This window comes from Rhamphochromis longiceps, linkage group LG2 (assembly GCF_057381845.1).
Source record: "Rhamphochromis longiceps isolate RC_006_pf linkage group LG2, R_longiceps_female_GT1.1, whole genome shotgun sequence".
Taxonomy (NCBI): Eukaryota; Metazoa; Chordata; class Actinopteri; order Cichliformes; family Cichlidae; genus Rhamphochromis; species Rhamphochromis longiceps.
Genome location: NC_140558.1, coordinates 20,919,777 through 20,933,615, shown reverse-complemented (window position 1 = coordinate 20,933,615; position 13,839 = coordinate 20,919,777). Strand labels below are relative to the sequence as shown.

At 43.4% G+C, this 13,839-nt stretch overlaps 2 protein-coding genes across 4 annotated transcripts in view; both read right to left on the bottom strand.

Moving 5' to 3' along the window:
- Positions 1 to 667: 667 nt before the first annotated feature.
- Positions 668 to 9,052, bottom strand: rnf4 (ring finger protein 4). Of its 3 annotated transcripts, none has more exons than XM_085418810.1 (8): positions 8,795 to 9,052; positions 5,549 to 5,641; positions 5,298 to 5,439; positions 4,249 to 4,340; positions 4,068 to 4,080; positions 3,865 to 3,976; positions 3,612 to 3,663; positions 668 to 1,021 (listed from the first exon to the last, which is right to left on the bottom strand). In XM_085418810.1, the coding sequence occupies exons 2-8, from the start codon at positions 5,558 to 5,560 to the stop codon at positions 872 to 874; spliced, it is 573 nt and encodes a 190-aa protein (XP_085274936.1). In that variant the 5' UTR covers positions 5,561 to 5,641; positions 8,795 to 9,052; the 3' UTR covers positions 668 to 871. The 3 variants fall into 3 exon arrangements, with proteins under 3 accessions (XP_085274936.1, XP_085274929.1, XP_085274946.1); XM_085418803.1 differs by having other exon boundaries at positions 669 to 1,021; positions 5,549 to 5,632; XM_085418820.1 differs by lacking the exon at positions 668 to 1,021 and adding an exon at positions 3,451 to 3,483 and having other exon boundaries at positions 3,540 to 3,663; positions 5,549 to 5,632.
- A 1,405-nt stretch (positions 9,053 to 10,457) lies between these two features.
- LOC146677151 (selenoprotein T2-like) overlaps positions 10,458 to 13,839 on the bottom strand; it is an 11,787-nt gene continuing 8,405 nt past the window's right edge. The window contains exons 5-6 of the mRNA XM_085418765.1: positions 11,083 to 11,212; positions 10,458 to 10,703 (exon numbers count right to left, since the gene is read on the bottom strand). Coding sequence (XP_085274891.1) covers positions 11,091 to 11,212 — 122 coding nt within the window. The 3' untranslated portion in view covers positions 10,458 to 10,703; positions 11,083 to 11,090. The remainder of the gene's footprint in view (positions 10,704 to 11,082; positions 11,213 to 13,839) is intronic.

Here is a 13,839-nt window from a genome sequence, read left to right as displayed (position 1 = left end):
ACCAACTGGATGAAAAGCTTCAGTGCTTCATGAAGCTTCATCTGCCCATCACTAGTTATTATGAGGGATACATTTTATGAGTGAATTTGGCTTTAAGTGACTTACAGGTTTCTTTGAAAAATACTTATATCCAGATTCTTCCTTTTTGCTGCCATCCTCCTCTCCTCCTTGCAGCGCAGGCTTGCCGCTGCTAAAACTAAACAGAGCTCCCTGAAAGGCACAGCAATCACATTGGCCATATTTGTCACATGACGTAGAACTCCAGTAGAGGACGTAATTTAACTCTTTCTGCACCGCTGGGTGAATGAGATGTTGACGGATCGTTTTTTTTCCCCCCCCCTTCTATCGGGTTTGATTTTCTTTACTCGAAGAGATCAAATTATTGGTGGGGACAATTCAATAATCGCTGGATACTGGTGGGGACATGTCCCTTCCGTCCATGCCTAATCTTCGCCCTTGACTACCCATAATTCATCAGTGCAAGCACCCCCCCCCCCCCCCAAACACACACACCACACACAGAGTCAGACTAAAACAGTGCTGTGTGTGTGAGTACGAGTACTTCCTGTACTCTGATTACAGAAAGTACATTGTGCAGTATTATTCTCCACATTACTGCCATAACGTTGTAGATCCATCAGCTGATCAATGAGTGAAACAAATCAAAATTTATTTCAGCTTTAACAAACAAATCAACACACATGAATCATTAATCCATGTTTACCAGCTATGACTCAACACTTTAATGTCCAAACAGAGGCGCACACACAAAAAAGAAAAAAAAAAAAAATACAATTCAGCAGCAAATAACATCAACATCATGGCCTGTGGTCCAATGGCAGCAGGACTCAGCTGTGGTCTCAGAGTGATGTCAGATGTACAGGGGGTGGTACTGGCGGTGAGTAAGTCTCTTCCTGCAGGTGGGACAAGTGTGTGATGATGTCAGAGAGTCTCTCAAACACTGACTGCAGAACACGTGACCACAACGGGTGGACACGACCAATCGGCCACTCCCAACAATCTGCGAAGAAAAAAAAAAAAAAAAAAAAAAAAAAGCAAACAGAAATTAAACAACAACAACAACAACAACAACAACAACACACCAACAGCCAATCAGAGCAATGCACTCAAACGTCACTGTAATACTTTCAAAGTAAAACACAAAACCAGACTGAAACTTTCAAAATAAGAGTCAGCAAATGTATGTTTATTGATTAGGTTCATTGATCAGTGGCCATGTGAATGTAGTAAAGCCTGTATTTCATTACCCACAATGCCTCAGGAAGCACACATTTCATCAAGCATTGTGTTGGACTATTTTTAGGCACACTCGAGTCACCAACACCAATTTGTTCTGAGCACGCTCACACTGAAAGAAACGTACCCTGCATTAAATCAGCAGCGAGCTGAGGGCTGTAAAGTCGATCTTGAAGGTTACTCAGAGCTCACACTAGCTGTGTCCCAGAAGTGAGAGACTGTGAAATGGGACGGTCTAGCCTTCAGATTTGTGTCACCAGCCATCTCGATGGGCATGAATAAACTCAGCCATCTGCTCCTTGCTATCTAAAATATAACAGGACACTGGAGAAAATTCTCAATCATCTCGACCATCTTCTGTATGGACAGCAAAGGAAGAACTTCATTGCACAGAGAAAAGCTATTTCTTCTGCACACATGACAATAAACACTTTGAATCTCGCACTTTAATCAGTTTTCTGTTTGACGTTTATTCAGCTGTGTGAAAACCCCCGAGGAACCCTCCCAATGGACTAATAAAGTTTTATTTTATCTAATAACTTTAATCTCAGCCAAACCGATTTACTCAGGAACAAATAAAACAGTGAAAAAAGCCAAACAATAACATTTAAGTCATGTGAGTGGCACACACACACACACCATGTTTAACCTGAGTAGCCAAAGACGGCGGCAGGTCTGATAACGATGTGCCGGGTGTCCGCTGTTCTCTAGTGAGCTTCGACCTCCCAGCTAGCCATCAAGCTGGTGGGTAACAGACATCTCCACAAACGTCGCACTTTTGTAAATATGCGATGTCTTGATAAAGCAGATATTTGAACTTTACACAGCTACATTCTCGCCTGGAAATATGTTAAAAGTTATTTTGTGACCCAGAAAGATTAATAAGAGTAATATTAAAACTAAGTAGCAGCCGCCATTGTTGGCAACTGGAATTGACTGGGCCGCGCTATGAATTCTGGGATACGGTGGGCCACGAAAGACACACCCGACCCATCCTTCAAAATCTTGGAAAATGAAGGACGCATTTGGAGGAGCCTTCAATTTGGGACAGCCTACCTCACGTTGTTCAAGTGCTGCCTCAGGAGGATACGGCCTAGGTTTTGGGACACAGCTAGTGAATGCTGCTCGGTTTGCAGTCCTGAATATCACGGCACAAGCAGGATTCACTGCACTGTTAATGTTAGCTATGTTATATTGCTGCCTCTGTTCGGCGGTGTCGAGCCAAACGAACTTTAACGTGTGTTTGAACGAGCTGACGGTTCACTCGTTAAGCTGAAAGAAAGATGCTTTAATCACAGGAGTCACACATGTGTCCACTGTACCATCTGGGAACTCTTCTTGTTTCGTAATAACACAAACACTAAATCCTCCTTCTCTTGTGCTGTTGTGTAGCAGTGTGTACACCTGAGACTTTCACCTGTCTGTCTGTCCTGCACACTCTCTCTTTTTCTTTCTCTCTGATTGTGGAATAAAAGTATGAACATGTATTTATAAGTTACACTTGTGTTTGAATCCTGCAGCTTATCACACATTTGATTTCCATGTGTGACAACTGCAAGTGTCCAGAGTGAGGACAGACTGAGGGACCCACTGCTGCACATCATCTGTGAGGCTTTGCACCCCTGATGATCCACCAGGACAAACTCAGCAGTGTGTGAGGAAGAGGAGGAGGAAGAGCCAGCAGCAGCTGACAGATGGAGAGAATAGACAGACTGTTCCCTGTTTGTGAAGGACTGCTAGAAAAGTTTAACATAACTAATTGTCTGTCCTGAATCAGTCTTATTAGGTAATGTTCAAATAATTTTATCATTCCAGTGTTTTCAGTGTGGGAGAAAGTACTCAGGGCCTTCAAGTTACACACTATGAAAGGCAGCAACAAGTGTAATATTCAGAAACCTAAAGTATGTATCAGCAGCAGAATGGACCTAAAAATAAATGTTTGTTTCAGTTCTATGAAGCTTTGAGTATTTTGGATTAGTAGTACTGCTGTGTTTGTTGCATCATATTGCTGTAATTGTTTATATATTCTGAGGTGAGTTGATCTATAGTGTTACATCATATTCTATAAGGATGTTATGTGTTTGTATACTTTCTGAGCACGCTCACCCTGAAGGAAGCGTCCTCGGAGCTCACACTGAGCATGTGCAGCAGGATAAAGAAAGAACCTCGCTGCTGGCACTCTGTTTCAATAAAGTTCATTTTTCTGCTTTATTCATGCTGAAAAGTCTGAATACACACACACACACACACACACACACACACACACACACACACACACACACACACACACACACACACACACACACACACACACACACACACACACACACACACACACACACACTCTGACTGACCTCTGAGTATCCGTCCAGACACACAGGACAGCTGATTGTCCCTGGAGTTGACCTGAAACACAAAAACATTTGAGTGAGGTCACTGACAGGGTCAGTGTATCACCTGCAGAAGTTCAAGATTCTTTATTTGTCACATGCATAGTATATAACACACAGTGAAACGTAGCCTGACACGCTCCTCGGCATGTGCAAAAATTTGGGGGGGGTCGTAGAGGAAGAACATTATAAAAGTGTGTAGGGGTTGGTGTATCACCTGGAGGTGTTTGTCGGTGGCAGGAGGGTGGCACTGAGGACGGGGGGTGTGTCTTCATCTTCATCGCTGCTAACAAGATAACTCTGTACAGGTTGTCTCCAGTTCTGAGGACCTGAGTGAAAACAGTCACACAGGCATTAGACCGCTTCCTTAGTGAGAGCTCAGGCCTCAATCTAGTCTTTGGAACACAAAGTCTGACTTACCCTCATCCACCAGCTGAAGTTTTGGATACAGCAGGAAAAAAAACAAAAAAAACAAACAAACACAGAAGAAGAATTAGACATTAGCACACTTCGTGTGTGTGTGTGTGTGTGTGTGTGTGTGTGTGTGTGTGTGTGTGTGTGTGTGTGTGTGTGTGTGTGAGTGAGAGAGAGAGAGAGTTACCAGCACAGAGTCACTGTTGGTAGTCAGGTCGACCACAGCAGCAGCTTCTGCTCCACTCTCACAGGTGAGATCCACAACCACCTCCTCCTCACCTGAACACACACACAACCACAAACTCAGATTCGTGTACATGCTCTGCCCACACTTACACAGAGGGGAGGAGCCTGTGTTAGCCTGACATGCGGCACCGTCTCCATTCAGACCAACAGCGTGGCGATGAAATGGATTCACTGTACGCCTGCATCAGTCAGATAATTAAAAAAAAAAAAAAAAAAAAAAAAAAAAAGCAAAGCCAAGCGAAGTCCAAGCGAAGCAGATGAGAAATGAAACAGAGTGTCGAGATTCAACTATTCATCATTCTCGACATTACCCGACATCAGTGACGTAACGTGGCTCCATCTTTACGATCAAAGTGTTTCATCTCCAAGTCTGGTGATTTTATCGATAACCAATAATCAGGTAAACAGATCGAGATAAACGGGCATGAACACTCACTGTCAAACATCTGGATTCTCACAGCTTGTGGTTCTTTATACCCAAAGTGGCTCCATTTGGCGGTGCCCAGCACGAACGACTTTAAGGAGCAGAGAGGTTCCCCACAGAGCTGTGACTGTCCCGTTTTTGGTCACCTGTGTATCAGACGTGTGGTCGCGAGTTTCAGGTGTTAAAGTCAAGTGTTAATCACACCCCTGATGAATTTCTAACTGTCAGGTGGATTTTGTTTCCTCTGGGCTGCAGGTGTGTCAGTGATCAGGAGACACCAGGAAACCCACTGACTGTATTTTCAGGTGTGGGAGGTCACCTTCAGCAGACAGCTCAGGTATGTTTATTTCTCTTAGCAGTGAGGACCTGCTACTTACATCACTTCCGGTGAGGTCTGAACATGTTTTTCTCTTCAGTTTTACTTCAAAAAGAAGCAGCTCTCTGATTGGCCGAGAGGTTGAGAGCGTGTCTAGATGAGTCAGGTCTGGTCTGAAAACACCTGTAGATGCAGGCCTATCAATGACTGTTCGATCAGTTGGAAACTGAGTGTACTGATCGGGACTGACCGTCCATCACATCAATGGTCTCTGTTGGGGGGGTGGGATCACTGTCGGCGTTCGCCGTCCTCCTGGTACTCGCAGCTCTCCCGCTCTTGGCGTTGTGTCTAGAAACCGGAGGACTTTGTGTGCTCCGCCTCTTCCTCTGAACCTGAAAACAGAATACCAGGAGGTGGAGCTTAACACACTTGACCAGGTAAACACCAGCTGACAGTGTGACAGCTGAACAGGTTAAACCACAGAAGAAGAAGATGACTTACAGAGCTGCTCATCTCTGACTTAATGATTCACCTTCACGGCACAGGTGAGGATGGAGACCAGAGAAACAGCTCAGGTACCTGCACCTGTAACAGCTGGAGTGTTATCGATTGTCAGTTTTAGACATGAATCAGTCTGCTTTGATCCACCTGTGACGATGCCCTCCAGCCAATCAGTAACAACCCTCGGCAATTCTTTTAATGAATCCATGCTGCGAGATTTTAAAAAATAAAACTAAATAAACATGGAAGAACAGAGTCCCACAGGTTTCATACACACCTCAGCCAGGTGTGTATGAATCCATCTGATCCTTGTTCATAGGGGAACAGGTAGTGATGGCCCGCTTGAAGCTGACGCTCCAGAGCGTGTGTCGAAAAAAACAACACACTGGTTCAGAAGCACTGTGTCGAGGCTTGCTTCGTTTGGCAAAAGTCACGTGACCAGTGACGTCCGAAGCTTCATTACGCACGTAACTGCTTCGGTACCCGATTCAAACGGATATAAGGAAGTGAATCATCCACGGGATTCGTGGAGTGTGTTGATGGTGACAGAGAGCGAAGAGGTGATCATTCCACTGACAGATATGGAGCCAGCGAGGAAGAGAGGACGTTATGGCGTGTGGAAATATTTTGAGTTGATTTTGCTCAATTCATTTTATCTGCCGAAGTGAAAAACTTGAAATGTCCAAAATCATGTTTTCATAATGTAAATATCATTACAGCATATGACTTTAGGAACACTTCCATGTGAATTAAAGCTAATGAAGACTACAAAAATGTATTTGACACTATATGTACATTACATTGCTACACAGTTTAGAAAAGCATTTTGTTTATTGTTTTTAGGTGATAGTCTGCAGGACCCAGGAATACCTGCATATCTACCAGCTTGCAGTGTGGTTCCTGCACTCCACAGCCTCTTCTGTTCCATGCAAGTGGATTTTCTCCAGGGCAGGAGAAACTATTTCTAAGAAAAGAAACAGACTCAGCCAGCGCACAGTAACACTAATCCTCTTTTTAAATGTAAATAACAAAAGGGCTACCTTACATTGATCATGTTTTTACTTTACAAGTTCTTGATTAGGGGTGGGTTTTGATTATCGCCTTTCTGATTACAATCCATGCCAAATTGAATAAAGTGATATTGATTCATTACAATCCTGTGTCGATTTGTAAATTAACGTTATTATGCCTGAAACGCCAGCATCTCAGGTTAAACCTCACAACATGTCGTCAAACACCATACAGCTAAAACTGTAACTGGGAGCAGGTTTACGGATTCTGCATACAAACGTGAACACAGAGCACGGACCCGACTCGTCAGAATCAGATTTTGGTGCGTCGTCGGGTCCGCGCTGTGTTTGCCTCTTTTTTTCTTCGCTGGCTTCTGCAGCTGCAGGTTTCATAACTCTGTTTACATCTCTAATTAAGTCTCACATGTGTCAGCTTTCTTGTAATAGATACGAAATTATGGATATATACTGATACATGACCAGAATTGTAATATTTCTGACTGAGGCAAAACTTTCCACATTCCAATCAAATTGAATCGGATCCTGTATCGAATCAAAATGATTCTACAAATCAGTGACGATGTATTACGCAAATACGCATTACATTTTTTCAGCCCCCCAATTGAGAAAACAAAACCAATTACATGTTCAAAGCAACGGAACGGTGGCCCAATATCACTCTTGAGTGAGCAGTGATGATTGAGCAGTCCGTTTTATTTTGCAGATTCAAGCTGCTCTTCAAAATATTCGCCACCAGATGTCACCGGAGAGGACTGTGTTGGAAAGCTTCGAGTAATGAACCATTTTTCAATACAAGCTTCAGTGCTTCAGAAAGCTTCATTTGGCCATCACTAGGAACAGGTATCTTTCTTCCTTTAGCATAAGAGACGCTGGAGCATCCTTTATGAAAGGGGAGGGGAAAAAACAAAACAAAACAAAAAAAAAAACATCTGACCACGCATGAAAACAAACATGACCAAAGTGGATCATGTAAATGTTCCTTCTGACTGCATTTTCCATTTCATCCATACACCGCTGATAGATTTATAGTTTTGAACAGCAGCGGTTAAACTCACAGCTGAGCATCACACTGCTGGAATAAAAACTACTTCCTGTTGAGGTACTGTTGCACAAAGAACGCTGTACCAGCTAAAATTATGATCTATATCAGGGGTAGGCAACTCCAGGCCTCGAGTGCCTTTGTCCTGCAGGTTTTAGATGTGTTCTTGATCAAACACAGCTGATTCAAATGGCTAAATTACCTCCTCAACATGTCTTGAAGTTCCCCAGGGGTCTGGTAATGAGCTAATCATTTGATTCAGGTGTGTTGACCCAGGGTGAGATCTAAAACCTGTAGGACACCGGCACTCGAGGCCTGGCGTTGCCTACCCCCTGATCTATATGAACAAAGTGTGCTCAAGGTTCTGTATGATCAGTGTTCATTAGTGATGTCCTTTGTTGTGGTACTGCAGGGTTTGTGTTTACTTCAGGTCAGCTGGGATCAGTGGTGATGGAGTAAATTTAATGCAGTTGCAGAATTCCTCTTCAAAAGGTGCTGCGACAGCCGCATCTGGATATTATATGCAATGGGACAGATTTACTCTGAGGTAGCAGAAGCAGCTGAATTAGTGACTCCCAAGGAGGGAGCGTGAAGGCTGCTAACCAAAATAACCCAGCGCAAAGTCAGGTTTTACTCGTTTTTTTTTTTTCTCTAAAAACAGCGATGGAATTTAGATAAGAGATCTGGATGAAAGAAAATCAATCTGTAGTTCATGTTCTGCAGTGTCACGCTGTTAAAAGAAACGAGTGTGAGGCCGTTCCTTTCCTCAGCGTATGTCTCCTACCCACCTTTCCTTTACCTCAATGATCCTTCCACCGTGGGCAAGTAAAAGAGGTTAGGAAAAGGAAACAGGAGGGACCTTTGAAACTCGCACCTTTTCTCCGTACCAGAAGCTGCTTCGTCTCTGTTCAGAAAGTCAAGAGTTCCTAATCTGAGCCTGATACATAAAACCAGGACCAGCTAAACTCGTGGAGCTGCAGGGGGATCACACTAAGGTCACCAGGAGCCGAAAGAAACGCTTCTGGTGACCCAGTGACCCTGCTGTCACTGATGATGATGATGGAGTTTTACCTTTACAAGAATTAGAAACACGGCCTTCAAGATTTAAACAGTAGATTCAGACACACAGATACTTTAAACGTGGCATGTGTGCAGTTGAGCTTAAACTTTACTTACTGTTAGCAATAAACTGTTAGCTTCCGCTGTCACCGTCACTGCTCCTCTTAGCAGTTTACTTTTAGCCGTTAGCACCTCTCTCTTCGTCACTGTGGTTCCTACCGTTAGCGTGAAGCTAGCGTGTGTGTCAGCGACAGATTTCCGGCCTCAAACATTTTAGTAGAGTAAAAAAAATAATTAAGTCGAATAAACGTACTGCAGAGGCTAACGTTAGCTACTGTCTGTCTCACAGCCGCTTCTTTTGTACCGGAAGTGTTCAAAAACACCGGCTCATTGGCGCCCCCTGCTGCCTCACCGCGTGCATCGCAGCGTCCACTGATTGAAGGGAAGACCTTTTTTAAAAAAATATATATCTTTATGGTTTTGTTTAGTTTATTTTATGTACTCAGACTGAACTACCTGACATGTACTTCAAAGTACTGCAGTAAAAGTACAGTTACTGTGTGGTTACTGCAGGGAAAAAGGCTATAAAAACACAGGACATTCAAATGAAACTGTTTAAATAACTCAGTCAGTCGCTGAAATCAAACTATATTCATGTCAAAGTTACATTGGATTGGATTAGTAACACCTGAAAGGAGAACCTGACCTGGGACATTGAACTTGTTTTATTTTAATAAACATGACTGTATTTATTTTGTTTGTAGTTACTGATGAGGATACTAAAACTCAGAGACACATGGAACCTTTCGACTGTGTTAAGCCCGACCCGCTCAGTCTACCTGAACCATTGAAACTCAGATGTAGGAAAATCCAGACCCTTCACAAAGAGCCTGGAGATGAACCTTCACATTTCAGATGATTCATGTCTCCAAACAGGAAATGATGATCAGCTCACATCATCACCACATGCCCGCTCCACCTTTGTGGCCTCTTTGGATTCAGTGCAGAAATTGCCTCATTTCACCACTTTTAATGTCATCTGATAAAACAGGTGACAAAAAAAGGAGCATTTGTGGAGTTTGTTGCTCTGTGGACTCAGTAACACTGTGATGGAAACAGCGTCCATGAGACGGATCATAATCCCATCCACAAACTAAACTCACTTCACCTCACTGATGTTGGCATGTTCCAGCAGGTCACATAAATGAGAACAGGTGAAACTGTCCTCATTAGACATAATGAAAAAAGCCCAAAATCATTCTGCTACGTTCCTGCTGCAGACACAATCTAGAGCAGGGGTGGGGAACTCCAGGCCTCAACGTCCTGCAGGTTTTAGACATGTCCGCTGATTTAAATGACTAAATGACCTCCTCAACATGTCTTTAAGTTCTCCAGAGGCCTGTTAATGAAGTAATCATTTGATTCGGGTGCACCAAGATCTAAAACCTGCAGCCCCTCAAGGCCTGGAGTTCCTACCCCCTCCCAGACTTTCTGTGACTGAAGTAAAAATGAAGCCATGTGAATCCTGCCTGATCACAGCAAGCCTCTGACGAGCTCCTGACAGGAATCAGTTGTGTCAGTCATACCTATCTATTACTTGAGTTTGTCAGCCATCTTCAAGGTTTCTTTTCCTGGAGTGAAAGTGCGTTGCTATGAATTCTGGGATGTCATGGCTGCTTCTCTGGTCATAAATGAGCCACACTGTAAACATGCTGTGAATAAAAGGCTCGATCTGCATGGACATGTGCATTTACCTGCAAAACCACAAACAGGCAGGAAACAGACCTGAACATTTTATTATTTTCACAATAAAAGCTTCACATAAACAGCCATCTACTTCCTGTCTACACACTAATTAGCACAAGGCTGCCAGCAGTGCTTTCTGGTATTGTAGTGCTGAAGGTGAGCCGGTGCAGAGGGAGTGCTCAGTTCATGGCGAGGAACATCCAGCCGGGCCCTTCAGAATCTGTTTTAAGGCCTGGCCTTCATGAACGCCATCAGGAGAACGCCTAGCAAGCCGGAGCACCTGGACACAGAACAGGTAATAAGAGAGAGAGACACCTGAATACAGCACAGCTGAGACCATCTCACAAAACATACTCCCTGAAGTACTTAAAGAAATGTTTCTGTCTGTAAATCAAACTCTGGCCCCGCCTCTGCCTCACCTGTCTCGGTGTCACACCCTTCTCTGGACTGACTGGACTGAATTTTTGTTCCTCTTAAATTGACTAAATTCAGTCTTTGGAGTCACAGGTGAGTCTGTACCTGTCAGGCGTTTCTCCGTGCATCAGTACAAGGAAAATCTAACAGATAGGTGAAGCTGATACTCTGATCGCACCTGCCGAGTTCACACAAACTTCCTGTGAGTCTCGTCACTGTGTGCAGTTAACTTGATGTGCATTCACCTGTAGCTCTAAGTGGAGGTGAAGGTCATGTGATCCACCTGGTTCATCTTTATGTGGTTGTCGAGGATCTGAAACATTTCCTGGATGTTCGGGACGTAACCAGACTGAAGCTTCGACCACAGGGGCACATCTGAGGGGACGACAGAAAGCGTTACACCAGGAAATGAGGTCAGAGGAATGTCCCTACCTGATCTCCACAAGGAAACCTGGGTGTGTTTGTACAGTTCAAAAATGACCTCTCACCTCCTGTTTAGGAGAAGGTAACTCAGACTCGTATGGTGAAACTACAACATCCAGAGGCAGGCCGCACCTCTTACTTCCCCTTGTGTTCTGAACTCGTCGTCATCCACAGTTTTAAAGAGGCGGGCGGCACGATTCATTGAGTAACTCAGATTATAACTTTATCATTTTAAAAAAAAAATCCTCGATTCTTCATTTAACGGACGGCACTTTAATAACAACAACGTACTTCTGATCTGGTTTCTCTCATATCACGTCATTGTACACACAATTAATAACAAAATAAATACATTAATCTGCACACCTTCATCATTTTGATTCTTGAGTTTATTCAAATATTTTTAATGGGCGGGAATTGCACAGCGATAAGCATTTCGCCGTATGTCACACAGTGCATGATATGTGACCAATAAACTTTGACTACAGACTACAACAGAAGTGTGTGAATAATAAACTGTGTTAAACCTAAAACACTGATAACAGCAGCACCGATGATGACGCTGGCACAGTTTAATGTGGAGGCGGAGTCTGTTTATACAACGTGAAGAGCAAAGAGGCAGAGGCGTAACCGACACAGTGAGCTTAGGTGGGAAGAAAGAAAGCACAGCCTCCGAAACAGCAGCGCTGTTCCTGAAGTCACCATTAAAACCTGGAAACAGCTGACCAACGGAGAAAAGCAAACTTTGTAGCTGCTCCACCCATCGCCGTTTAGTTTACAGAAAAATCTGCAGTAAAGCTGCAGAAGTAAGGCTACATCAAAATTTGCAGATGAATTGTTAACTGAGTCTGATATAATGTTTAATTTATAGAGCTCGCTGAAGGCTGACGGCAGCCAGCCCACTCTCCAGTGATCCCTACAGGGCTGAGTCTAAAGGGGGGCATAGAGTGTCCTACATCATATTTACCTCCAGGCTTTGTAACATTGTTTTTCAGATTTAAAGTGGAATAAAACTATATTGGACAACACGCAATGTGCCTCCTCGTATCGGTCTGAGCTGCCTCACCGCTTTCGGACAGACACTGTAAAACCCGATCGCACACTCGATTATTCTGGTTTACAGGCCTTCATCACTCTCTGAGCTGATACTTCCAGCTCAATCATGAACCTTCTTAAGCAGATTAAGATTCCACACAGGAACAGATCTCTCCTTTCACAATAAAAGTCCTTTACATAAATATAAAAGTTGTTTGCTGTTTTATTATATTTACTGTACAAACTACAACTTGATGTTTAATTACTGCTTACAGTGTGAAAATATCTTGGTTTACTATATATAGTAAACACACCCCAGTTCTTCCAGTTATTTATCACAATTCATGTGTTTCAAGTCCAGTGAATAGGTTGAAATGGTACAAAAGTGGTAAACTGCCAAAGGTTAAAAAAAAAAGGTAAGGTTACCCAAAACTGAAATGTAATGTATACGTCAGAATTATACAGAAAGGCCTTTTTCAGGGAACACAACATGAGTTAACAATTCAAAGCTGTTCTGCAGTATTGGAGGTTGATCAGCCTTGAAAGTTGGTGCTACTAATTCCTACAGGTGTTCCAACTTGTCTGGATTCCGTCCCCCTCTGTCTGCATGAAGCAGTGTTGGAGCACATTGTGGTACCATACCCTCATGGGCATCAGCTGAACAGTACTGTACTGTAGTGTGTTGATACAAACATGGTGAGAATAACAGTGGAAGAGACACAGACCATCATAACACATAAATGTCGATCTGTCCGACAGAGAAACTGCAAAGAAAGTCAAAGTGTCAGTGAGTCCAGTTTCCTTTAGCATCGAAAGGCTCAGAAACAAACTGTGACAGGAAGAGGTCTGCAGACCCAAAGACACGACTGAATCAGAGGACACGTTCCTGAGAGTTAACAGCTGTGATATAGGCGACTCACAGGACAACAGCTTCAAGCAGCTTAATAGTGGTCGTAGTGAGAAAGTCTCAGTTTCAGGTGTAAAGAGAAGGCTTTGAGCTGCAGGTTTGACAGGACGAGCTGCAGCAAGAAAGCCAGACGTCAGAATAAGACAAAGAGGCTTGTCTGGGCCATGAAACACCGACATTGCACTACTGAAGACTGGAAGAAGGTATCATTGACTGATGGATCAACATTTGGACTCTTCGTTTCATCACTCAGGATCTTTGTGCGCCGTGGAGTAGGTGAAAGGATGGTTCCACAGTGTGTGGCATCAACATGGAGGAGGAAGTGTGATGGTCTGGGGCTGTTTGCTGGATCCAGGGTCGGTGACTTTTACAGAGTGAGAGGCTCCCTGAACCAGAACACACAGCACTCTGCAGCTCCATGCAGCACCCTCTGGTATGAGGCTAGTTGTGGTGTTCGAAAACGTTTGACAGGTGGTGCATTTTATAGATATTATAAGCAGTTTTGGTCAAGTTACTTGAAAAAAGTAATCAGTAACTAATTACTTCCCCCCAAAAGTAATCCTGTTACTTTACTGATTACTTATTTTCAAAAGTAATTACTTAGTTACTTTTTTAAAAACACAATTTACAACCTGAA